Source organism: Alosa alosa, chromosome 16 (genome assembly GCF_017589495.1).
Source record: "Alosa alosa isolate M-15738 ecotype Scorff River chromosome 16, AALO_Geno_1.1, whole genome shotgun sequence".
NCBI classification, from domain to species: Eukaryota; Metazoa; Chordata; class Actinopteri; order Clupeiformes; family Clupeidae; genus Alosa; species Alosa alosa.
The window spans coordinates 18,465,257-18,493,210 of record NC_063204.1 but is presented as its reverse complement, the minus strand read 5'-3'; the positions used below and the strand labels follow the sequence as shown (position 1 = coordinate 18,493,210).

Here is a 27,954-nt window from a genome sequence, read left to right as displayed (position 1 = left end):
TTAATCCTATCTAAGGAGGTGTTTTAAAGGTACAGTCCACGATTCAGAGCCAATGCATTTTTTTGAACTGTACAACCCTTTGTGAAACCTAAACCAAACCACAGACAACATAGATAAGTGATTTTGTGCACACAATTTTATTCATATTGCTAGGCAGGCTGGATTCTATGGACTTCGTTTTCACCTCAAATAAGGAACCAATCACAGAACGGAGGGAGGGCAGCAAGATGATGCCGTTATGAGTTACGTACAGACGCATTTGACGCAATAGACATTTGTAGCGCCCAATAAACAGCTCTGGTCATTCGTAAACCACGTTTCAAATACGAGAAAATGAATGTCTAGTTCCCAGACCCCATCTCAATGAGATGAGGTCTGACGTTAGCCAGGCTAGAAAATTATTAAAACGCGTTAACTCAGTATGAATTAAGAATGCATGCTGACTAGCCATATAGAACACTGCATTGTACATCAGGTTAGCCACATCAAACAAGCTCTTTAAGGAGCTGGAAATAAGTGAATATGACAAGTTCACTCTGCTATGGCCCAGAAGAAGTGTTTTTAAAGCACAGATACAGAATATTGATCATATCTACATCATTTGTAGAGGTGACAGTAATTGCTTCATCTACAATTTCCAGTAATGCTCATCCAAACACAGGCTTGCAACCTGAATCAGAACTGTTCACATCTATTCAACTGTGACATGAAACAGCTGTGGCTCATTCAGACCCCACGCCCCCACCACCAACAGCCCCAAACAAGAGGTGCCACCAGGATGATAGACACCCATTACCGAATTTCAGATATTCTCTATTTACTTGCATAATGTGCTCCATTTTGTTCAAACACTCAAAGCACATAAGCATGCACACTCACAAAGTGTGGCAGGCACAAACACACACACACACACACACACACACACACACACACACAAACCAGTGCACACACACACACACACACACACACACACACACACACACACACACACACACAGAGACACACAGACACAAAACGCACACAAGCGCGCACACACACAGACACACACAGACACACACAAATACACACACACACACAAACACACACACACACACACACACACACACACACACACACACACACACACCTTAACTCGAGGAGATGGGGGCTGAGTGGAAGAGGGGGAGGAGGGTACCACCACTCTGCCAGCTTCCACGTGCCATCTTCTCTAAACCTCCCCACTCCCATCTCCTCTCTCCCCAAAAACCCTTCCCACATGCCCAAACCCCCGTCCACCGTCAGGCTGCCTGGCTTTGTGCGTTCCCCCTGTGGTGCATACGGATGCCCGGGAGCCCCAAGCTGACTCACCGCCGCTCCTGTGATGGTGTGGGGCCACAGGGCCACCTAATGCAATGAGCACTCATGAGTGACACTGAGCCCCATCAGGCCTGTTTGCATTTCCATCCAGCGCCCGAAGTCCAGCTACATGAAAAAACAACAACAACCACAAACACTCAGACACAGCAATCACAAACGCGGGTGATAGCAGCCAAAGTTGTCATATCCTCATTACCGCTGTTTTAAGTGTGTGATTTTTTTTTTCAGTTGAATTACATCACCACATAAAAGCTTATTAAACAATTCCCAGTGCATTCTTTCTATCATGTGATTATATTAATTATGGGATATTCTGGCCTCAGTAAATCAGACAAAGACTAAAGAGCAATTATTTACTTTGTTTTTTGAATAAAATTGGATTAAATCAATTTGGTTCATATCTGAGGAGGTCCAGATTAATCACTATTTTTATGGAATATGAGTTTTGAGTGCAGTACAGAAAAGCATTCCTTTAAAAAAAAGTCTACAGTGGGCGTTTGAGGAAGACATCTCACACAGCAACAACCTCTGCGGCGCAATGCAATCAAGTTTGATTATGATTACTCAGAGGTTCTCCCTCTGTGCCCATTCTGGAGAACAGTGTGGCTTCTCATCTGCGGAGCTTGTCTGAGTGTGTGTGGGGGAGTGTGAGAGATGTGTGTTTGTGTGTGTGTGTGTGTGTGTGTGTGTGTCTGTGTGTGTGTGTGTGTGTGTGTGTGAGAGAGAGAGAGAGAGAGAGAGAGAGAGAGAGAGAGAGAGAGAATGTGGGTCTATGTGTGTGTTTGGGGTAGTTAGTCTAGGTGTGTAGGTTGTGTATAAGTCTGTGTGAATACACACATGCGTGTCTGTGCAAGTGTCTATGCATATGGGTGTGCAGACCATGTTTGCGTGTGTGTGTGTGTGTGTGTGTGTGCGCACGCACATGTACACGGAGGAAACCGACACACCAGCTGCTCAGAGGATCAGGCGCATGGCACTGCAGCCCACCAGGGTGCAACTCCCACAGGTTAAATCACATGTAATTACAAAGAGCTGCTCACCCAAGGGAAAGCTGGCACCAGGAAAGACAGAAAGGGGGGAGAGAAAGAAACAGAGAGAGGTCAAGGCAAACAAAGTGATGACATAGTGTATAGAGGGAGCGGAAGAAAGAGAGAGAAAAGGAGAGAGAGAGAGCAGCAGCACCACTGGGAGAGACTGTGTCTGGGGGGATGAATTGCCGGCTGAATAGTGGCCCACCCCATCGCCTCCTCTGATTCACCCAGGGCCCCCCAGGCGCTCGGAACGTACCTAATTTATCTGTTTCCTGCGAGTCCCTGCCTGACCTCCATCTTGCTATTGTGATGCTGGCGCGCTTCTCCACGCGCTCCTGCCTCCCCTCCCTTCCCTTGTTTGTGTCACTCTCGTTCAGCCACACAGAGATGTGGGGGAGCCTCCACTTCATATAATTGATATGAAAAGACAGGCTTTTCATCAGTGTCACTTTGAAGGTCTATCAGTAAAGATGCCCGAGGTCGTCATTTAGACCTTTTCCACAACATTGGTGTGGTTTTCTGAGGTGATATCCTCAAGCTCCCATGTATATTGTTCTGTATGGTCTCTCTCTCTCTCTCTCTCTCTCTATATATATATATATATATATATATATATATATATATATATATATATATATATATATATATATATATATATATATATATATATATATATATCTGTGTGTGTGTTTTCCCCTTTTCTCTATGGTGCCTCACCCATTGGGCAGGGCTTTCTCACGATTGGTTTTCCAGGGATATCGCTCCGACTGCGGTACCTCGCAGAATCAAAAAAGAGGCTGAACCAATCGAGCAGCTAATTGGCGCAATTAGCTAAATGGGGTGGGCTCAGGTGGAATGGAGCCCCTGACATTTGCCAGTATTTCACACTAGAAATGGATGAAGGCAGCCATGTTGCTTCCAGCCCCCAGGACCCTAAACCCGAGAATATGGGTGGTGGGCTGCGGTTTTTAATATGTTGATATTGCCTGTGGGGGTCCCAAGGCTGTTGATTGTGGGGTGGGTGTTTGGGTGGGGCAAGAGGGCCATTTCACATATTGAAAAGCGCCCCACCGCTGTAGTCAGGATGTGATTTATGCCTCATATGAGCCTTGACTAGCCAACAGTGAATAGCTTTTATTATTAGAGCTGCTGTTGATGGTGATGGTGTTGGTGGTGATGGTCGCACAGAGAGGCTTGTGCTGGTTATGCTGGTTTTCCCACTTATAGAGATACAGCACCACAACACAACCCTAGTGGTTCTAAAGACCTTAATAGCATACAACACTACCCTAGTGGTTCTTTAGACCTTAATAGCATTCCTAGCCTTCACTTGGCACTGGCATGGGAACACAATCATGGTTCTAAATACAGACCGAGCTGCACTATTGACATACTGTGGAACAGTTCTTATAGATTTGCAGGATTTACTGAATACAGTCCCCATAAATCCCCCTTTATTCTCGCTGTGTTTACTCTCAGCTCTTTATGACGGATACTGCTCACTGTTTACTGTGCATGGATCAGTGCAGATGACATATGGCAGGCCTTCTCAGCTTCAGTATCTCTCAATATGATAACTGTCCCTTCAGGCCCCTGCATACCCTGTCTGTCAGATATGGTTTTGTAGATTTTCTGCATCAACATCAACTGTAGATGTGTAGCAAATAGTTCTGCAAAAAGGTTTCGTTTGTTTGTTTTACTCAGAAACAGATGTATGGATTTGTTGCTATCTCGTGACTGACAGCTGTCTGTCTGAATTTGCCACCTTCCAGCATGATGTTGGTCACTCTGCTGCTTTCTGGACATTCATGTTAACAGTCGATGGGTGTGGACCAACTAGACATGTTTTGCATTTGGTTGTATACTTGTAAAAACAACATATAAAAGGCAAACGTGTGATATTCAGTGATATTCAGAGTTATTAGAAAGTATTTTGTGGAAAATAGTTTCAGAACACTGAGTTGTACTCTAGTCTTAAACTTCTCTGAAAAATAATATTTATATATCTATATTTTCTCGTGAAATATAAATATGACTATGAATACTTTGAGATATCAAGAAAAGAAGGAACATTTATTACGCTTTTCATTCAGAGAGTTGTATTTATAGGATCACTTTAGGAGTGCTGTATTGGAAATCAGTGAGTGAGCCTGTGTGTTAGGGTGCTGTCAAGCCCTGTTTTGCACAAGTGAAATAAACACATTGATCCTGTGCTTTCTCTGTCGGTGCACTGGCCAATAGTTCCAGGTCAGCCCAAATGCGCTGAAAGGGATTATGGGTTGCTAGTGCCCACGGCACCGGTTTAGCCAAACGGACCTGACAGTGATGACTGTGAATGTTTATTTGTGGAGCCTGACCCTCCACAAGCCTCACCTCTGCATCCTCAACTCCCAATCAGTTAAAAGCCAATCGAAGTGACCACTGCCACATTCGACAGAAAACACACACTGAAAATAGTTGCCCTCCGGTAACTGTTGCCAATGTACACACAAAAACGGTGTGTGGCAACTTGTCAGCAGGGTTTCTGGGAATTTTGGCCACAATTATTGACCCAGTAACATAGTTTTCTTTCATCATTATTTTAATCTGACTGTTATGCAATCAGGAAATCCATGTGCAATGTCTTTGTTGTGCTTGGAGGTGGCTGCGAGCAGGGTAGGTCTTGCAACGGCTGGCAGCGCACATGCTCAACTCTGTTTTATTGAGCTGCCCTCGGGCGCGAGCTGTCATTACCATGGACACGAAGCAGCTAGCACTGCTAATTAGCATCTATTCATGGGCTAGTTCATCAGTGCTGATGTCAGTGTAGAGTGCTTGTTTTTAATCCCTCACCACAGTAATTCATTTGTCACCTCTGGATTCCACTCCTCCAGTATGACTTGATGGCAGAAGTTAAATAGTATAAATCCTCAATATCTGATAAACCTGATGGCATTTCTGATGATCTATATTTCATATATCTCAACTTTATGATTTTATAAACAGTTAATCTCTAGGCCTACAGTAGCCTACATGGTGTACCATATGCTCAAAACAAGGGGTGGTGTTCTGTGAACTGTGAGGCTGAATGAAATTAAATTGAATCGAACGATTGTAAATGAGAGTACTTTTTTGTAACTAAAACTAACAATAAAAAGTCCATATTAGGTGACCTCTATGGTAGCCCGAGGACAGATGACTACCTTACTTTCCAAGCCTCGTCTGGTGAAACTATCTGTCACCATAGTGTGGGAAATGCACGTGGTACAGTAAACATTCCATGACAGGAATGCATGACTGACCACACGTTAGCCAGCTAATCTGACCCTTTTCAAAGACTCTCTGCGCCACACCTGTTGTCATGCAGCTGCCTTTGTCTGTCTGTGACTCAGCCTACAGTCTTGAGAGGTTTGTCCGTTCTGTCCACATGCAACCCTGACCGAGCACTGTCCGCCCTAGATGTACATTTGCAGCCTGTGGGATTGCTAGCTGTCAATCATTTCAGAATAGCTTGCCATACCAAATGTCCCCTGGAAGATTTACTGAACTGTTTTTGACAGTTCATTTTTGAAAAATATACAGTTTCATTATGAATTTAATTGTCTTTTATTTGATTCTGAATTTAACATTTTTCATTTAGCATTCCCCATAATTGAGGGATAACAGAAAACTCAGTTGTGCTAGCACAGGGGTTCCCAAACTTTTCCTTGACAAGGCCCCCCAAATACCACTAGGTTCTGGCCAAGGACCCCTTGCTGTGTTATTAAACCCATCGACAATACTACGGCAAATTGAAAAATACATTAAACTAATCCTACTAATTATTTTAGCCACAAGCACCTTGTGATGGAGCATACAGTGTGTAAAATTACATTTGGGGCTTTCTGCTATATGAGAGCTATCACTCTACTATTATTCCCAGTCATTATCATGGAAAATAATGTTCAGATATGTGACAAATTATTATAATGGCATTGTATAACAACCCTCATAGTAATGGGTATATTTAAACATTTTCAAATGTATTTATTTGTTGCTTTTATTTTTCTTTCCAACTTGCTGAGGCCCCCCTGGCACCCCCTCGCGGCCCCCACTTTGAAAACCACTGTGCTAGCACATTGAAAGTGTATTTGAGAAGAATGATAACTCTTAATGTAACTAATCAAGTGCTCAGTGTCCAATGTCCAGTGAGAAGGTCTCTGGGGCATAGTGAGGGCTGCCTGCCACTCCACCAGTGACATCTGGGAGTCAATTTGGTCAAGAGCAGTGTGCAGAATTATTAACCAGCCAGCAAGAGAGCCCACAAATTATTTACCATTTACAGCATAATTAAGTGAACTCAACACGGCTCTGGAAACTGTGATACACAGAGGAAGTGTAACTGGAGTATTCAGGGAGCTTTGTGGGCCTGTGTGTGTGTGTGTGTGTGTATAGTGTAGTGTAGTGTAGTGTTGTGTGTGTGTGTGTGTGTGTGTGTAGTGTAGTGTAGTGTAGTGTGTGTGTGTGTGTGTGTGTGTGTGTGTGTGTGTGTGTGTGTGTGTGTGTGTGTGTGTGTGTGTGTGTGTGTGTGTGTGTGTGAGTGTGTGTGTGTGTGTGTTTGTTTGTTTGTTTTGCTGTACCTGTTTCATGGTCGAAGTATTGCTTGATTGACTCAGTTATATATCAGCCGCCTGCTAGAGATGTTATGTGCTGTCTAGATCTTTTCAAAGATATCTGTGAGGAAAATACACAAAAGGACACAAGTTAACCTACTGTCTTAATTATTCATATCATTTTGGTGATGATTTTTTTTTACATAGCCAGATTAATAATTGATGACATTTTAGCAGCTTCTCTGTGCCTCTTGTCTAAAAGTAAAAGATTAGTGTTAGGTGACAGGACAAACTGCTTCACCATACATCAATCTCCGCAAAGCCCCTGAGAGTGGTTCAGGGTCAGACACCTGCCAAGGTTTATCCAAGTAACTCAGTTATGTTAGTGCCAGCCTGCAAAACACAACCAATCATCTCTGTCCTGACGCACAGGCACCCAATCGCCATGTCTCGCTGTCAGGACCTCCCAGAGTCCTGAATGCAGAGGGTCAGTAGTTTACAATGACAGACATGAAACCCTTACACTGGTGCTGTTTGTTATTCATTGGAAAGAGCATGTGCACGTAGCTTTGGGAGGGCAGTGTCAGTGTGTGATATTTCAAAGAGCCATGAAACTGCTAATAAGCAAATGCAAAAAAGGGACAGAATATGGTTACCCCTTCCTGTGTAATGAAAAAGGAAGTGGAGATGTCAGTCTTTAACGCCTAGCCTATCTGATTCTGTGTAGATGACTTGATGACAGATGAATGTGTGCTTTAGCTTCCCCACGTTCCACCTTTGTAAAAAAAAAATACTTTAAGTTTTCTAGCTGTATCTACTGTATGTAATTTGCCTGATAGAGCAGAATACAGTGAACATAGACATGTCTGTATCACAGACAAGGCTTGCTGTGACTGGCTAGCATACAAGAGGTGTGTTTACTGTTTGCCTGTGTGAGCATGCATGTGTGTGTGTGCGCTCTCTGTATGTAGATGGGATGTATGTGGTTGTGCGGCCGCTGCTTGTTTGACAGATGGGTCCCCATGGTGTTATGGCGTTGTGTGGTCAGTGCCGAGGGCTCATCAGTGGCGCTGGTTGGGACATCTGTCCATTCATCAACATCCTAAAATAAACTAACATCTTAATCCTAGTGGACACCTCTTTCACACCTCATGGATGCTACATTAATGCCAAGATATGTCATGAGAAAACTCACTTTGATTTAATCAGTTAATTTCAATATAATTCAATATCAATCAATATAATTTGTAGAATTATATTTTAGCTTTGGATTAGAAATAAAAAAAAAACACTTCTTAAAATCTTTCTGAATTTTTAATTTCTTAAATATTCTGATTAAGCATTCCATGTCAGGTTGTTGACATTGTTTTCAGGTAATCCTACTTTCCACTCTGTCCCTGACTGTTATTTGTTTGGGCTGTATCATTCATTTGCTCTATACGCTGACAAATATTCTTTACGACGGATGCTGTCCCTGCCAACAAACACGACCAAATTCAGAGCGCTGACAAGTTGAACTCCATCCCCATTTTCCAAGCCCTGTTCCCCAGCAGTCTTTGTTATTGATCACTCTCCATAAATGTGCTGCATTATGTCCACCTTGGGCTGCCTTCTCTCCCCCTGAGACACACGAGATGGCCGCAGCACTCATCTATCCACATGGTGACTTGGCAAAGTTGATAAGGTGGTACAAAAGGGCTGGACAATATGACTTGGCATGACGCCATATAATAAGGGGTCCCTTTTGTTGACCAGGTGGCACAGGTGACTGAAACAATGTGTTGCCATGACAACGATTCTAGAGCCTACGGATATTTGATAAGGCACCTGCATTTACTTTCGAGGAAAATTAGCTCTTTAATTAAGCACGTATGTGTCTCTCTGTCTTAGTTTTCTTTCCTAGAACAGCAACAGCTAATTGACAAAATTTTCCTCCACTAAATAACAACCATTACATGCTGCATGCATGCATAATATGCTGCTCTGACCCTAGGTTATGAAGGGAAGAGAACAAATTGTTATTGTTACATTAATTACTGTAACAACAATTGTTACAGTAATTTGTTTGCTAACCTTCTGAGGTCAACGTGCTCTAATGTTTTAACCCCTGCATTGGTAGTCGTAAGAAAAATAAATACAACGTCTTTCTCGTCCATCTGGTGTAAAGATTCAAGCACTAGTGTAGGTGTGGTATAGCCTTGGTGTTAAAAGTTATAGCCACTTGAAATTCAGAGTTGATTTCTGATTCTGAGCATTAGTCCATTGACCTCATGTGTGGGGGTCACTGGGATGACATTTAAAGTGCCCCTTCAGTCACACCTGCTGTTTATATTGCATAGCTGGTGTATGTCCAGTAATCAGAGCAAAAGTGCCCCTTTCTCTCCAATTTCAAAGGATTCAGTACATTGCAAAATGTTTCCAGTCCAAGATTTGAACTTCCCCCCAGGGATTTGAAGGGTTTTGGAGTTTCATTTAAAAAGTCCCTCGGATTGAATGAATGCTTTACACATACATTTCTCTCTCTCTCACTGTCTGTCTCTTTCTCTCTCTATCCACTCTCTCTCTCTCTCTTTCACTGGCCTTTAGGTCCTGAATCTTTTCCTGGCCTTGTTGCTCAGCTCGTTCAGCGCTGACAACCTGTCGGCTCCCGACGAGGACGGCGAGATGAACAACCTGCAGATCGCCATCGCCCGCATCCAACGCGGCATGGGCTGGCTCCGCCGCGCCATCTGCGACTTCTTCAACGGCAATTTCAAGCGACGGCGACAGAAGGCCAAGGAGGCCAAGGCCATGCTCAAGCTCAAACGCCTCAGCCAGCAGGCACAGTGCCGCGCCGAGGGCAACGGCGCCGCCGCTGCCGTCATCGGCCGCAACGGCGAGCGCTACGCCTCCACGGTGAGCGGCGGCGGGGCTGGGGGCGACGGTGACAGCTACATGACCAACCCCAACCTGACCATCAGTGTGCCCATCGCTCCCGGCGAGTCCGATGTGGACTTCCCGGAGGAGGAGGAAGAGGAGGAGGAGCAGAGCGAGAGCTCGGAGGAGGAAGAGGTCGAGGAGACGAAGCAGGTGAGTGAAGAGTGTGTTGTGTGTGAGCCTGGCAGCCGTCTAAATAGGGGAAGTCAGGTGCAGGATTCCTCTGTTATCCATTAGAGAGATATGTCCATTGCATTATGGCTCTCCGTATTACTTTTCTGAATCACAAATATCTTGTGCTGCTGAACTCCAATTAGCCATTGGCAGCTACCAGCCAACTATGTTGTTAGCCTTCTAAACTGGGGTGCATTAGAGACATAATGATGAACTGATGGAGAGTAGAGAAGGGAAAAAATAGATAGAGCAAAAAAACAGGAAGGGGGAAATGCGCTTATTTCAATGTTCTGACTTTCATTTAAATTCACACAGCAGAGGCAAATTCCTTATAGATTTCTGCTATATCCAGGTAGATACACTTTTCATCTCTGTTTAAAAACAGAAATGGAAATATTCAAATAAGAAGGCAGGAGGAACTGAATTAAAGTTGATCTACTGGTTCTAACTTTAGCTAGGCTACAATATTATTCCTTTAGTATGCAAAACTGTTGATTATGAGAGAGATATTAAATTATTAAGAATACTATGTGTAAAAATGCACATGAACATGCATACTTAAATAAATAATTAGTGAAAAGTGTCCATTTTATTCTACATTTCCACCAATTTTGCAGCTTGATGAAATAAAATTTGATTCCAGCACAAACAAAGCCTGTAAAAATAACCATAATTAGAATGCTTTTGCCATAGAATGCCAAACATCAGCTGCCTTTGTGTCCTGTTGTTCTGTAGATTTCCATTGTCAGAATGCATATATGTGGAGCACATTTCCTGTCCATCACCAAAAAAGACAAACGCTCCCTGTACTGTAGGCACACCGGGCTAGTAAATGGCTGCTCTTTGATTTGACTTTGGGCTCTTTTGTCAGCGTGTTCTTTGTGAGATAATAAAGTGCTTGTGAAATAGGATCGCTGCTCTTTGTTGTCTGTGTTAACATAGTTACCCTGATTACATCTGAGACAGACAAAGGGGAAAGCATGGACTTGCCATATAATCCTCCCCTGCCTCTCATAACAAAGCATGGGACACAATAGTCATGGTGAGTTCATGTGCTGTAGGAAATTATGAAATTGATTTTATGATTTGAAGTGACTTTAAAGGAGTTATTGACAAATTGCACTTTTCAGTATGTGCTGTATGCTGTATGATAGTACAGTAGATTACAGTATGCAGGAATATTTAGATGGAACTATTTGAAGACTTACTGTAGGCAGTTCTGTGTACGCTGCACTAAGTGTACACATATACAGATAAGTGACATGACAGTAATTCAGTATATTTATTGAATATCCACTCATGTCTAGCCGGATGTGAAGGGTAGGAAATGCCGATTAGGATTTTAGTCCCCTGTTGTGGAGTCTGTCTCCATCATTACCCCACTTTAAGTTGCTTGAACTCAATTCCCTTATTCAGTATAACAGAATGTGACATTTTCAAGCCACCAAGAAACCAGAGATCTTTTGCCTCTGCACAGATCTGTGGTGAATGGGTGACTCTCTTTTCCCTCTCTGAATCTCTCTCTCTCTCTCTCTCTCTCTCTCTCTGTCTCTTGTGTGCTCTCTCTCTGTCTCTCTCCCTCTGTCTTGTATTCTCTCTTTCTCTCTCTCTCTCTCTCTCTCGCTTACTTGTACTGGCTCTCTTCACTCACTCACTTTCTCCCTCCCTCTTTCTCAGTGGAGGGCTCTCTCCACCCCCGGCCAGAGAGGCTAATAACTGGCTATCAGGCAGGCTGGAGCTTTCTCTCCACATGAATTGAAAGGCCGTACACCCACACAGAAAGGCTATTTTCTCCCCTGTTTTTTTCCTCCCCTACTTTCTCCAGAGCCTTTTTCGCTTCAAGCCGATCCCCCCCCCCCCCCCACACACACACACACACACACACGCATACACACATACACACAGAGACACACATCACACATGCACACACCCCTCACAACCCAAAATGGATGTCATGTCTAAATCTTCCCCAAACAAAGATTTATCCGACCATTTTTGCAACAGAATTTTCCTCATCTAGCATCTCTAAATTTCCCACAGAATTAGCTGCTCAAGGCTACAGTGTGTCTGCCTGCATAGCAGCCGTGTGTGACCCCCCCCCCCGCAATCCTCTGTAAAGGTTATGTGTTTCTCTGAATTCAGGTATAACCAGAAATACAGCAGAATGAAAATCCCCAACCAAATGAAAGACACAACGAACAGTCTGATCTTTCAAATACAACAGTCTGCCGCTCATCTAGTGTCATAACGCCCAGCTTATCACACAAGCAAGGATCCTGGAGGTCCTGACTCCCCGCAAACTGTGGGGCTGTGTCTTTGGGCTGTGGCGTCGGTGGCTGTAGGGGGAGGTTGGGGAGGACCTGTCTGTCTCCTCATGTGAGATCCCCATGTGGCCTGGTTGTGCAACGGGATGGCCCCTCCGAGGTCCTCCCTCTTTCATAATTGTCACGTTGGGCAGGCTGGAGGAAGAGCTACTGTGTACAACAACAAAACAAAACAAGATAGGCAAGACCCCTGGTCTGCTAGTCCTCCACTGGGTCACTGCCTTAGCAACACACACACATCTAAACACACACACACACACACACACACACACACACACACAACACACACACACACACTCACACACACACACACACACATACATGCACGCACGCACAGACACACGCACACACACACACTCACGCACAGGGGTCCTTGGGGTGAGAACACTTCAACAGACTTCAATGCCGGTCTGAATACTCGGGAGCATGTAAACACATAGATTAGAATCTTTAGCAGTGAGTGCCATTGTACTGCTTTAAAAACATACCCTGAAGCCTGAGAGGATGGATCTATCTCTACGGCATGATTCGCTGTCATGTAACCATAACGCATATCAAACTACACAAGTAAAATGTGTTCTCAGTACACACACTCCTTACAAAAGTCACAAACAAGTCATATGTGATGTTGCTTTGAAATAACATAGAGTATACAGTATGTGTATATGTAATCAGAGTGTACTGCTGGATTAAGGGATGTTATTTGTTGTTCCCACCTGTGATAAGTCGAGTTTTGAGGGGTGAATGACATTTGTTCCCCTCCTTTAATCATACAATACACCTGGTCAGCCTCCTCTCTCTTTCCTCCTTTTTATCTTTTCATGGACCTGCTCACCTCCCTCTACTGCTCTCTCTCTCGCTGCCTCTTTTATCTTCCACGGCACCTGTCCCTTCCTGCTCCCTCTCTCTCTCTCTCTCTCTCTCTCTCAGTTCTTTCTATTATTATGTGTACCTGTGTCCCCCTCCTGCGGTGTGAACCTGGTGAAGCCCATGGACTAATGTGCAAAATGCTACAAAACTATTTTAACAGCTGTACATCACTTTCCAGTGCCAGACCTGCACCCCCTCCCCCCTCACTCTCTTTCTCCTCTCCCTCCCTCTAGAGAGTGGCATGACTGAGAGCACGACACACACAGTGACCTCAGGCGCCAGTTTGCAGTTTGTTATTTAACACACAGCATATGTCGAGACAGACCATATGTCACAGGCTTTATGGGCCCACATAACCCAGAGTCAGTTGGACAGAACAGAACAACTAGTCACTGCTGTTTTGGCACACTTCTACAGTATCATCTGACATACAGCGGAGTATTGTAATATTGTATTGTAAAGTAATTGCCATTGTCGAGATTAAGAGGCAAAAGTTAAACATTGCTCAGATGCTTCTGACTCTGAAAATAGCCCTGACTTCCAAAAGTCGGATGTGTTTTTCTGGGAGTTTTTTTTTTTTTTTTTTTTGAGCGGGGCGGTGAGGGCTGGGCCTGTGCTCAGCTTGGTGGAGCCCACTGAAGCAGACAGCCTTATCCTTTTCACAACACCTTAATGTCAAAGCATGGCCGCCGGCGCAGGAGCTGTGGCACTCGCTGGATCGCACCTGAACTGAATCTGCCGAGCAGAGCGGGGGAGGAGGGAGACATGCAGATGAGATGCAGCCCCCCCACACACACACACACCCTGCACCACCCCCCACGCACTCTCTCCACTCCTAATCAACAGGCATGAACACCACAGCTGGACCTGCTAATATCTCCAACTCAATTGGGCCTCCAATTTTATGTTTCCATACATCTGCTATTATATTGGCAATAGTGCTGCCTTGACACAGAGATTGTACCCCCTTTACACATGAAACACCAGTAAGTTGCTCACTACTCACGTGTGATTGGATGCGGAGGACTGGCTCCCATGTTTATGTTAATGGTTGGACATGTCTGTAGATGGCGGATAGGGGAGATGACTGAAACCATAAGCTTTATGGATAACTGTGCTCCGTCCCCGTAGTCTTCTCACACGCAGATCTGTCACTTCCCAACTACCATGCAGATCCATCACCCCGGGTGCAAATGAGGGGAGGTTGCGAACACAGCCATGAATCACTGCTGGTTCCCCCAGGCGCAGCGTGTACACGGCTGAGTGATAGAGCTCCCTCACGCCTGTTCTAACGCCCGCTCTAATGTGATATTGAATGGTGCCTTGTTTGCATTACTGTCGCTGAAAGAGAGAAGGGAACCATATGGGGACTGGGGACGTGTGTGTTTACGTGGCAGGCCGCCCTAGGGCTCGCGGTTCCCGGTGGCCCCTCGGAAGCAGCTGGGTCATCATCCCGCAGTGGGGAACGTCTTCAGTGCAGCGAGAGGAGTCAGTCGCTCATGCTGCTGCAGGTCCTCTCAGAACAGCTGAGTGCATTCATGGAAACTGGCAGTCAGGGGAAACCGTTTTAATGATTTCCAAATCAGAATAGGACAGATTCAATTAAGACAGGCAAGTGAGACTGTTATTCTTTCCTTTCTATTGTAGCTTGTTTTCACTCAGAGATAAATTCCCTTAATAAAAAAAAGATCAGCTCAGCATCACTGAAGTAACATTAACATTATATTAATTTGCATTTAGATATTTAGGAGAGGCTCACATTAAAAGGAACATACAGTACACATGAGTTATGTATTTCATCATCAAATAACACAGACATATGATTCTTTAAGGTAAGATTCTTATCCCTTATGTGTGGATCTGTTTGGAGATTTTGCTGTTAGTTTTCATATATCATTTCATGAACACACTCTTCCTAAGAAAATTGTAATGTGTTTACTTACAGTATGTTCTATAGAAATGTTACTATGTTCAAATAGAATTTTTTTAATGTAATACCACCACAGACTTTCAGGCAAACATAGGGAATATGCCCCTTTCTGGATTATAACCAGCTATACTGCTGGTCTTCTGGAATCATCTATGTTAAATACAGCCTGTGGGTACGTATGTTGAAGTTGTGAAACGACAGACTGTACTAATAAATTCATGTTGTTTAAGGGAGAGACCTCTGATGAGTCACACACCAGCTGGGCTTATCTCGTTAACAAGAGTCCCGAGGTGAATCCAGCAGAGGGAAGTACTCTGCCTGCCCTCCACACAATCTGCCTGCTGACCAGTCAGTGGACAAAGTCAGGGCAGAGGCAGCCCCAAACTCCCCAAACACTGTCATCTCGCCCACGGGCAGAATCAGAGCTCCTTAAAAAGGGTCACTGAGCACTGTGACACCTGGAGATACTGTTTGGTTATGAAGATAGATATTCTTTTTGAAAAATGGAAATTTAATGCAGTGAAGTAGCAGCAACCAGCATTCTTTTTTCATCTCAACTGTTAGCATCACTAACAGTTAATATAGCATCACTGCTATTAATATAACCATGTATGAACATTATTGCGCTTGTAATTGTATTTCTTAGCAAGTATTTGTAAAAAGCATAAAACCTTTGTGGGCTGTTAGAAGTCGGCCGGTGTTTCAAGAAGGGCAGCTCAAGTTCATCAGTCAGGACAATGACACAATGTGATTCAGTTGAGCTTAGAGCCATGAACACCACATAGATAAGAGCTCAGGCCATTAAATAAACAAATGGAAAACAAGTTTGTGTCATACACTGAGCATGGGCTGACTGGAAACATGCCTACTTTATTTTAAGCAAACGTATTAGATGGCTTTGCAAAGGCCATAAATATCTGGATCGCTTTTCAGTGTGATTTGATTATGACCTATTGACATAAGATAAGAACGGTGAATAGATTTGCATCGACATCCACCAGCACTTCAGGGAATCCGATCTGTTGCTGAGTAGCTCACTCCTCAACGTTAACTTGTTTTCCTCTGATGTCTGTTGAGGCATCTGCATTGACTGACAGGTGATTCTTAGAGACATTTCTGCAAGGTGACAGTAGGAGTAACACTAGCAGAGGGATTTTTTTGTCATGAACTTATATCATTTGAAGCCATTTTAATTCTCCGCTTACCTCTGAAATGCCCCCCCATCCTCCAAACTAAGTGCGTGTAGCCTAATCCCACATGGCGGATCGCCTACCCAGTGGCCTGTCCAACAATACATGTGGCTCGGGGGCTCAAATTTCATGGTGTTTGGATGGCGAATGCCATTTTGTGCCACCATCCCCACAGGAGTGCTATTAATACCCCTTTTGTGGTGGTCAGTGGCCTCAGAATGCAACTCTACCAGGCTTCGGGCATGGATTCCTCACATGTAAGACCTGCCAACAAGTATGGGCCATAAAATGCATGGTGTGTGGGAGGGGGGATTCGTGCAAGACGGACGTGGCCTCACAGACGCTAATGGGCCGTCAGAATCCTGCCATACAGGATGTGAATGTTTTGTGCTGGATGCCAGGTGGTTTTTACAAACCCTGGCTATAAGGTATACCGCACCTCTCGACCAGTCCTATTAAAGTGTCATCCTCTCGTCTCACACTAATGTATGTAATATATTCTTTATTGAATGCTGTTTGTTCTTCATTCTTCATTCCTGTTTGGCAAGATAGAATGAAAACCGACCCCCACACACACACACACAGAAAAGCCTGTGCCACACGCGAGTGTAACTGGAGTAAAGGTTGACTGGTTGAGGGCGCTTATTTATTGTGTGTGGAGTGGAACCTGTGTGGTGGTGCAGACGGACAGGTGAGAGCAGGAGAGGTGTGGAGTTCACTCACGGCCCCCCCTACGGCAGCGTGCTGAGGGACAGTGGCTCTGGGGGGTGGACAGGACACAGGACATGCCCACGTTGAGACCGTATTGAGCGAGCACAGCAGGCCTCCTCACAGACGAGAAAGAGGCAGCTTTCTGTTGCTGGGGTCTCAGACAGGTGCAAATGGAAAGAGAACGGTGGGGTTTGTGATTTTTATTTGGGTTAGGAACTTTTTGGAGAGCTTGGCATCAGAACTCAACCAATTATGAGCTCCTAAACACCTCATCTTTACCAAATGGTGTGTTTTTACATCTTTGTTTGCACCCTGTAACAGTATATTTGCATATTCCTACCAGTCAGATATGTCTACTACTCCCCATGATATCTCCATAAGAAATCACCAGTGTGTAGTACCTACTTTAGAGTAGAATGAAAAGAAACTGGAAGTTGATGCTTTTTTCCTTCCTCCCTTCCTGACCTAATTCGGTTCTACTGAGTCATACTTTGCAGGACTTCAGCTTGTGTGTCTCCTTCACGGTAGACCATCATTGCCACTCCACATTTACCTGACTGTGTGCAAGCCGAGACACAGCAACCCCATGTCAGGCCGACTCACATCATTTCTAAAAAATCACCATTCTTTTATCAGTCCCATCTGCACATAGCTCTCTGCCAAGTTCCCTTTAGCTTTTTGTGGTTGCCAGACCTATGCTGGTTATTTTTAAACGCTGAAAACAAAATGTGGATAAATTAATGTACATTTTGTGTCTGTATAAGATCCTCAAAATAAGCATGGTGACCATTACTGAGGGGTGTAGAAAGTCTACATGGGGCAGTGCTGAGATCTGTGGTATTTGTGTGTGTGTGTGTGTGTTTGTGTGTGTGTGTGCGCATTTGTGTGTGCGTGCGTGACATGAGTATCTCTGTGTACATTCGCCAAGGGGCATTAGGTTTCACGGGATATCCACATCACAGTGAAAGGGTCGGCATCTTCGCATCTTTGCTGGCCCTTTCACTGTGATGCCGGACTCCTGATGGATAAAGGGAAGAGGGCATAGTGAGGGACAGAAAGCAGGAGGTTCTCAGGCAGGTTCACCCCATGTGTTCCACCACCCCAGACCGATGCTTCCTCTGACACGGACCCTGACACACCAACACTGAGAAGAGGAGGGCTTTTCATCCATTTAAATTTTGCACACTATTTGTAAATAAATGCAGATGTGATATTTATACATTCAGAACATTTACACATAAATAAAAAGATCAGTACAAGCAGCATTCAGATTAAATTGACTTAATATGCTCTATGTATGCAAATAAATGTACAAAGAAGCAAGTGGGGAACAGTTAAAGCTCAGAGACACAGTGCACTGACACTAACCACTTACTTGCCATTTTGTATGTATTTATTCACCTTGCAGAAGGATGACATCAGCCTGTCAGAAGGCAGCACAGTGGACCTCAGGAAGCCGGGTGAGGAAGAGGATGAGTACTCGGAGATGGCCGAAGAGGCCATGGACCCTGACAACTGCTTCCCTGATGGTAAGTTTTGAGAAGGCAAAAAACATAATTTGTTTTCTTTTTCATGTAGCTAAGGTAGAGGTGCGCACATCCAAAATGCAGGTGCAGGACAAAAGGGTTAGACAATCAAAAAACAAAATTGAATGTCCGCACACTTGCTCCCGTTTTGCTTTTTCTTTAATTTCACCAAGTGAACGTTTTCGAGCTATTAGCGTGTAGCTCGAAAACGTTCACTTGGTGAAATTAAAGAAAAAGCAAAACGGGAGCAAGTGTGCGGACATTCAATTTTGTTTTTTGATTTTTTTTTTCATGTGGAATTGTTATTGTTATGAGAATTTAAGTAATATACATAAGTAATTAAGTTATTGAAAGAGGAAAAAATATACAAACAGAATAGATTTTCCAAGACAGATATGTACTGGGTATTAACCTCTGGTAAAGAATGTTTTTACAGTCTAAAATCCTGAACAAACTGAAACAATTATAAAACAACATGGATCTTATCTCTACATAAAATTATATTAATGCCATAAATATTTTAGATAAGGTCTATTATTGAAAAAAATAAATGAAGAAACTGCTTTAGACAACTCACACTTTTATAGCTCATTGTTTGGATCTATGAGCTTACATCCCCAACCTCAGTACTCTGCTCTTATTGCTAGCTCTGTACTCCAAGGGAAGGCAATTTAATATAAAACATTAAACAATTAACTGACATTTGAAAGGGCAATGGGGCATTAAATTGAATGTCCTGTGTCAGCAAACATTTGAAAAAGCATGTCAGGGACGAAATGGGCCTTGTTAATGTGATGATGACTTACTCTCTATATTCAATTTTGTAGAACTAATCGACCCCCCAATCGAAGTCGAGGTACACAAACATGCTGACCCAATCAAAGACTGCCATTAAAACAGGAAGCCATAATCCACTTTCTTTGACAGGCCTTTGACAGGCCTGTTATACTGTAAAGAATATGTTTGACATGTCCATGCACACATTCAGCAAAATTATGAAAACCTTGGTGCCTTATTGAAGTATTTCATTTTTGAAGGCAAATTCACTGTTGTTTATAGGTTCTCATGAAGCTTTTGTTTTTATTTAGTTGAAATAACGCCTAATTGAAATAAAAATACTTCATCCACTCTAAAATGAAAAGCAATAAAGAACAATACAGTGTCAGGTTTCAACCACAAAAGCTACTGTAGATTAGCTCTTATCATATTAGGCTTGTCTCAGACAAACAAAAAGTAAATATGATTTGCCCATCATATGATACAGAGAGTGTCTATCTATTAGCTGACAATGAAACCGGGTTCTGCCATAGCAGCCTGCATTTCCTGGAAGATATCAGGGATGGATACCGCTGCATGCAGCCTCAGCCTTAGCTGGTCAGGGCCTGTGGGCCAGCGGTGTCTAAGCCATTGTGGTGAATTTCAGGGATGTGAGTCAGAGTGTCAGCTTGTGTTTCTCAGCCTGAGAGAAAATGGATTTAAGGGAAATGGGTGAGAAAAGTGTGCTTCCTATAAAAGGCTCCTGCTCACATGATGGAAGCAGAATAGATAGTCAAACACCATCACAGAGCCCTTTGCCCACACCTCAGTACATAAATGTCCAAATAACTGTCCTCAAAGATGTGTAATGTATGGAAATCTATTAGACAGGATGTGTCTCTGTTGTGGTAATAGGGCTCTAGCTTTCTAGTGATGCAGTCTTGATATGTTTGACCCTCAGCGATAACAGGAGAGAGAAAATATAAGGTGAGATGAGAGGAGAAAAACTCATGGTGCATCAGGAATCTACTGCAAACTAGGGTTGTGGAACCGTATTAACAAGAACTCAAGCAAACAAAAATAACTGGTGCAGCGAGAAGGGGATGATCCTTTGCTAATTAATGAGAACATCTACTGTTTGGAGCATATAATTACACTGCTGGAGGAAGAGTTGTTTTAGGATAAAGAGCAAAAGAGACAATGAACTGACCAACATCTGTCAAGGGGGAGGAGGAATATTACGCAATAGAGAGAGCGCCATCCTGGGCTTGCGTGCAATCTGTTCTTTCAAGCCAGCAATACTGTCTCATGTCTGAAGACAATTGGACGCCTAACAAAAAAGTAGAGCCACTCTAAACAGAAGGCTGTATCCTGAACAAGCTGCAGTTCAAGTAAGTTATACAGACACGCCATTAACTATTCTTAAGAGGAGGACATTCCACAGCATGATGGGAGTCAATATCTCACTTTCTGCTGGAAAGTAGTTTATCAACATCACTGATCAATTGCTTGCGAGAATCAGACCAGAGAGCAGTAATAGCTATGCACTGTGAGTGTGTTTCAGGGCTTGGTATGTTCCAACCCTAAACACATCTACAGTGTAAGTGGTAAATCACTTCTGGCCTAGACCAAAAGAGCTCACCCATTTCCTTAGTGGTTCTGAGTACCCCCATATCTCGCCTACTTTGTCATGCTCATGGATGGCTTTTGATTTCCCATTGATGGCAGTTAATTGCCTGACAAATCGAGATGCCTGGGTGCTAACACATCCCTGGCTTTCAAGAAAGAGCTGGGGTGTCATTACAAATTGAGTTGCATGTAGCCTGTTACCATAATGCCATTATTAAATTTACAGACAATAACTTAATTTGGGCAGGGCTCAGTTGCCTGTAATGGAGACACGTTGACGACTGCAGAGGGCTCAAATGTGATTTGGTCTCAGCGACCCATTGTTCTAAGGGGTACAGTCTTTACTGTCACTGATACGGGGTGCTGGAGATGGGGCTGGATTATGCTGTGTAGCACCCACTAAAGTGAGAGGAATCAAACATGGGCTTCTTGCCAGTCTGAATCATAGCAGCATGAGGTGCCACATTTCAGTTGTGGAGGGGGAACAGAAGAGGGGGAAGGGAATACTTTTTTTGTTTTTATTATATCATAGACAAGGCAAAAAAAGAGGAGTTGCTCTCTGTTTGGCTCTCCCTGTAACTCTCTGTCGTTCCTCTCCTAGTGTGTGTTCGTCACTTCCAATGCTGTGACATCAACACGACAGACGGGCTTGGTCAGGTGTGGTGGACACTGAGGAAGACTTGCTTTCAGATTGTCGAGCACAGCTGGTTTGAGTCGTTCATCATCTTCATGATCCTGCTGAGCAGTGGTGCTCTGGTGAGTAGTTTTTACTGGGCCATATAGGAGCTAATCCAGGTAATGACTTGAAGTTAACTCCTCTTGGGCTGGTTTTTGCATATGAATATATTTTCACCAGATGTATAGAAACAGGCCCCAGATCAGCTGGCATAAAACAGTAATTCTCCCTTGGCTGGAGGTTCTGGGCAGCCTGCTGATGGGTTAACTTCTATCACTGGGGCACTCTGTGGGAGAGCTGTCTCACGGAAGCAAAAGCACAGTTTTCAGAAGACATTAATCAGATAGAGCAGATGCCAGGGGCTGTTAGGGATGGAGTGGGATAGCCACTGTGATAGACCTTCTTGATTACAAATCCTTTAACCCTTCATAAATTGGACGGATTTACTGCTGCAATATCTACATTTTGTGTATAACAATATTATAGAATAACCAATAGAATCTGTATACAATTTGATCAGAATTCCCTGTTGTGTTATAAATCACAACATGAAATATTAATAGGAAGTATTACTTTTCCACTAAAAGATGACAGACTAAACTTAAGGTTGAGCTGTCAAACTTGATGAGTCTTTGCCTGACGCTGGCATCGCCCAGTCCTCCCAGGAATACATGACAGCCCTTTTGTTAGGAGAAACAAAGGTCAGCGCCACTAGTTTGTCTGGGATGCTGTGTGGCAGGCTTGCTGTATCCAAGATGACATTTGGTGGCATTTACCAACACATCTCTTCAAACGAATGCTCTTTACAACATAAGGCTGATCTGGCTCAATGCTGAAAACAAACAAGCCACCAAAAAAACAGGACATTTTTGCCAGCTGGGCAAAAGTGCGAGGTCAAGGACAACTTGAAGGCGCTCACTTAAGGGTTAACAACCCAGAGCGCTGGCACTCTGGAGCATCTGTGTGCGGGCCGCCCTGTGCCACCAGAGCCTCAGCTGAGGAGCCAGGTCAACGGCTGGTCAAACCCTTACAGCTGCAATACTAATTAGCAGTGGGTTTGGTGGTGGTGCCATCAGGAGCGTGGTGTGGTCAACCATTTAAAAATACATGGTTTCAATAGCACATTTTACTGTAAGCCCTGAGAGGGCTTGACATGATGTTTGGGCCACAGGATGAGACAGTCCAGATGTGATTTAGCACAGAGAGAGCAGAATCATAATGTGTGTTTTTTTTAAAAAACATGATGGCTTTTGCTCTATGATTTTTAATAGATTACTTAAGATAGAGGGTGAAATAACTATTTTAACACTTTCAAGTGGGATTCACTGTGTCGGTTTTGAAATAGACGTGTAATTATGGTTTGATCTACCAGTATGTATACAGTGCTCACATGTAATTATACACATAGGCTACATTTCTAACTTACTTTTATTTTGTTCTCTAACAGGCATTTGAAGACATTTACATAGAGCAAAGAAAGGTGATCAAAGTCGTGCTTCAGTATGCCGACAATATTTTTACATACATCTTCATCTTGGAGATGGTACTGAAGTGGACTGCTTATGGCTTTAAGAAGTACTTTACCAACTACTGGTGTTGGTTGGATTTCCTCATTGTGGATGTAAGTATGCATCTATTGTACTTTTTGAGATGGGATTGAATTACATTACATTGTTCATAGTACTTCAAAAAATGCCCTTTACCTTTGTGTATCTTTGAAAGAGCACACTATTTATTTGTGCTATATGCTCTAGATGTTGACATAATATAGAATATACATGGAGCTCTCCATGCTGTGGTATGATCTAGATATTGTGCAATACCCAAAAGGCCTTTATGCATATGTCACAAATTTGCCAATTTTCTTCTTTCCTTTTTTTGTTGCAAACCATGCCATTGTCTTGAGGGGAAACATGTGATCTGAGTTCCTGAGAGTGCCTATGCATTAAATCAGCAATACTGTGAGGGGTGAAATTCTTTGGGCAGAAGATAAACCAATTAGTGTGTGCTTCCTCAATGGAGATGTTAGAGCTACAGAAAAGATGCAGGCCAGTCGTAGGGAGAGCAGAGTGGATGTCAACAGAAGCTTTGCTATGATCAGCCTGCCTTTCAAACATCTCCCTTTGAACATTATTATCATTTTATCGTGTTAATGTCAAACGTGCAGACAGCATGCTGTTTACAAAATGGAGATGTACATTAGTGCTGAACTATTCCAAACTTCTGATTCGTTACCACTTTGCTCTTAAGGGTAAAATGTGTCTGGGTGTAGCTGACAATAATATCCTCTATAGTGGACACTGTTAATGGAAGTTAAAGAGAAGAGATGGAAAGCATGTGGGCTTTTATAAGCCAAAACTTTGGAACAGCCTTGCTTAAGTGTTGTGAAAGTATGTTATGGGTACAGTAGAAAGGTTTATAAGTCCTTTCCTTCCCAAAGGAGCATGATAAGGGGTTTTATCTTCACCGCATTTATCGTAATGTGGTCTGATTGTCATGGTCAAAATGATTAACAAGCCATAAGTGTTTGGGTTTTGCATTCCCTCGTGGACAGACTGAGCTTGCATCCCTGCACAGTTACCACTATTCATTAAGATGTTAATTAAAAACCCATGTGAACTTAAACTTCGAAAAACAAACTGAGCTCCATTGAAGATGAGTAATAAGTGTTTTTAGCAAAGTTGGACATCTTATGCTATAAATATTTAGGGTGTAGTTTGTTACTGTACGTTTATACAGAGGTAGAGATATATGTTTACAGTTTCAGAGGCACCAAAGATGATCCACTACTTACATATTTGTCAGGAAAGCACAGTCCCTTTCTTTAGTTTTGAGAAGCCAAGCATGTTGCATTGTTTACTAAAAAAAGAATCTGTAGTGCTCAGAGAACATAATAATCATTGCCTTGTTTTGAAGAAAAAGACATGGTGACCTTAATGAGCTAAACTTAACATTATCATTAAATAAAGTGGGTCGTGAATGTTAGAATTGGGAAATTGTCTATAGCAAACAGCAAAATAATTTCCACTCACAAATATTTCTTGTGTAGTATGAGAAGCTTCATTTGTCATGTCAGGTGGAGCGACAGGTTGAGTGCATTCTTGTTGACCTGTTGGCTTTGCATGTAAACATCAGGGAATAGTCTGTGTTTTTAAAGAAGAAAATGTAATGCTCAGACCGTTTCATAACCACAGAGGACAGGCTTATCAGCTCATAGCTGTTCAAGCAGTAATTCTAGGTGAAGCAAATTCTGACATGTTGTCTGATACTAATATGCCCTGATAGGTATAAAAGGAAGTGGACAAAGTTGGGAAAGGGCTGTTGGGCAGGTATTCATCAGTCTAACTTGTTGAGTTTGCTTGATTGAACTGGGTTTTTGTGTAGATATTTTTTGTGCACAACACTGTTATATTTTTGTTTGATCCTCTTCCCATCGTCCCTGTTTAACCATTATGTTTTGAACTATTGTTCCAGTAAAAGGCATTAGGACCAATGGGTTGTAGTGGGAGACTGGACCTCTCACAATGAAGGTTACACGCAGGGCTACAAAATATTTTGCTTTAGGATCATCATCAGCACATGTGCTAAAGTAATATTGCAAGATGTACTATTTCCAAGTGAGGCAAATTAACTCAAAGGCATCACGCTACAATATACAGTATATAGCAGAAAAAGATACAGTAAAATGAAAAAAAAAAATAACAACCCTAGTTACATTGAAGCCAGAAACCCAGTCTGAGAGAGAGTACAGGGGTGAGAGTAATTGAGTGTACATCTTACTCTTTTTGATGCCTGAGGACATGTCCATGCCCACTTCCCACGCCTGAGTTTGCTGGTTCGATCTCGGTGTGGGACTCGTTTCCCCCTAAAAACAATGTGAAATCAATTTGTGCTTGTGTGAATGCCCCGAACAACCTGTCAGAATCTGAACTCGGAGCTTTCTAGAGTGATCACACTCATTCTGCTGTGCCACCCAAGCACCTGATTTATCTCATTGCAGATTTAGTTAATGCTTTTCTTCTCTGATTCATTTGTAATGGCAGAACCAATACTGATTATTAGAGTAGGCCTACTGTATCTCATGGTAAAAGTAAACAGTAAAAGGGTATTTCTAAGTGTTTATCCTATTTGTAGCATTCACAGAATAGAGGAGGTTTTACAGCCATAGAATGTATACAAGCTTCTCCTGACAGCACTGTAGAAATAAAAACAAATCTTTATGATCAGTAGTGGCATAACTGAACACACTCTAATTTGCTCCACACAGATTTCAGTGATTGGGCTCTTGGCGGGTTCTGTAGGTTATGACCAAGTTGGCACCTTGCGAGTCCTCAGGACGCTCCGGGCACTGCGGCCGCTGCGAGCAGTGTCCCACTTTGCTGGCATTAGGGTAAGGCCCTAACTGATGAGTGCATCGGCACCATGTGACTGGGAAAGGTTATATGTGTTCACCTTCAGTTCTGTCTGACCTTCAGCAGGTTGAGACGGAGTGAAATAACTGTATTTTCCTTCCCCAAACTTCGGCTCATTAACAATCAATTGTGCTTTCAACAGGAGTGAAAAATCATTCTCTGGAGGATCAATTCACATTTCTCTGCGTTCTCATAATTCAGCAGACCCCCCCCTCTTCTCCCTCACAGCCATGTGAAAAAGGAGGCAAGATGGCCTGGTGACTCTCCCCACTCTAATCACCAACCTTTTTTCCTCCCCTCTTCACAGGAAATGAAGTGAGCCTGCTTCTGATCGCTTTGGGAAGTTCCCTAATGTTGCGTCTCTATTTTCTGCCCCCCACCCCCGTCCCCTGTTTGTGTCCCTCCCTGTAGGTGTCTTTAGTAAGCCTCATAGCCAATGCTTTTGGCTACTCTGACTTTGCCGCCATCAAATCACTTAGGACTCTAAGGGCTCTCAGGCCACTGAGAGCACTGTCCAGATTTGAAGGCATGAGGGTAAGACTTTCTCTTTCTGTGGCTCACTACCATTCTCTCCTCTATCTATTCTTCAACTCATTCTTGATCTCTATGTCTGTTTAATGTTGCTTGCTATATTTCGCCAAAAAAAAAAAATATAAGAATTTAAACATTAACATTTTAGAAGCAGCTTTAAATTTCTCGGATCTCACAGGGATTGGACCAAGCTGATTTTGAATCCCATGTTAAGATCATTACCACTTACAGTTTTTCACAATTGCTAAACCACTAAACCCCATTCTATGAACCAAATGCTCAGTTGCCTGAACACATTTATTGAATCAATCACTTTTTTGTCAAAACCATAAACAGTTTTCAACTAGTAAAACACCATTTGCAGATCTCATTGACTCTTTTTGCAAATCTCTAAACACATTTTCATGCAATAAAACACATTTTGCCCTGTGATGCACTTGTGATGTATAATGGTAACCACAAGTGGCAAAAAATAAACACAAAAAAGCACAGATGTCATAAGTTACAATTTTTGCCCATTGCTTACACACTAAAAATGGCCTCACAACCTAAACTTCTTGTAACCACACCTTAAACACAGAGTAAGCACACCTTAAAAACAGAGTAACCACACCTTAAACACAGAGTAACCACACCTTAAAAACAGAGTAACCACACCTTAAAAACAGAGTAACCACACCTTAAACACAGAGTAACCACACCTTAAACACATTTTCTGCTTTGCCCTTTGTTTGTATTTCTATAACACACTTATTGCAGAACACACCATACTGTTTCTTACATTAGACACTTTGTTCAAAAATGAAATCTCATAATCATTGGGAAAACACTTCTATTGAAAATGCAAAACACACCTGGTGACAGGTCTACTATCTGCAGAGTAGCTTTACTTGTAATTACACTGGCTATTTCAACAGTCTTAACTGTATGTCCTACTTGGTACCATTTTTCCAAGTATTCCGGATCCAGGGTCTCATGAAAAGATTTCATCACAAAATGCAAGCACTCTGGAGTTTCCTTATCTTCCTGGACTGAGAATGGAGAAGTTAATACTATACTAGGTTGTTTGCATTTGTATCCATGCTGGTCTAATATGTTATCTGGCAAAACAAAGCTAATGGTCCCTTTAAACCAACTATCTACTATGTGTGAGTGAAATTATAAGATATAATTTACACATTAAAGGTTGTATCAGCAACTGCAGGCCCAAAAAAGGTCCAAACATGGCCCCAGCTGTGGCGCTACTGGGGCACCTGCACCATACACCGGCGACCTGGGTTCGATTCCCGCCCCGTGGTCCTTTCCGGATCCCACCCCTGCTCTCTCTCCCATTTGCTTCCTGTCACTCTCC

The 27,954-nt window shown here is 43.0% G+C and overlaps 1 protein-coding gene across 4 annotated transcripts in view; it reads left to right on the top strand.

Moving 5' to 3' along the window:
* scn5lab (sodium channel, voltage gated, type V-like, alpha b) overlaps positions 1-27,954 on the top strand; it is a 113,381-nt gene that overhangs the window by 67,056 nt on the left and 18,371 nt on the right. For all 4 annotated transcript variants that reach the window (XM_048265790.1, XM_048265789.1, XM_048265791.1 and 1 more), the window contains 5 exons: positions 9,545-10,027; positions 18,482-18,602; positions 21,586-21,740; positions 23,108-23,281; positions 26,484-26,606. In XM_048265790.1, coding sequence (XP_048121747.1) covers positions 9,545-10,027; positions 18,482-18,602; positions 21,586-21,740; positions 23,108-23,281; positions 26,484-26,606 — 1,056 coding nt within the window. The remainder of the gene's footprint in view (positions 1-9,544; positions 10,028-18,481; positions 18,603-21,585; positions 21,741-23,107; positions 23,282-26,483; positions 26,607-27,954) is intronic.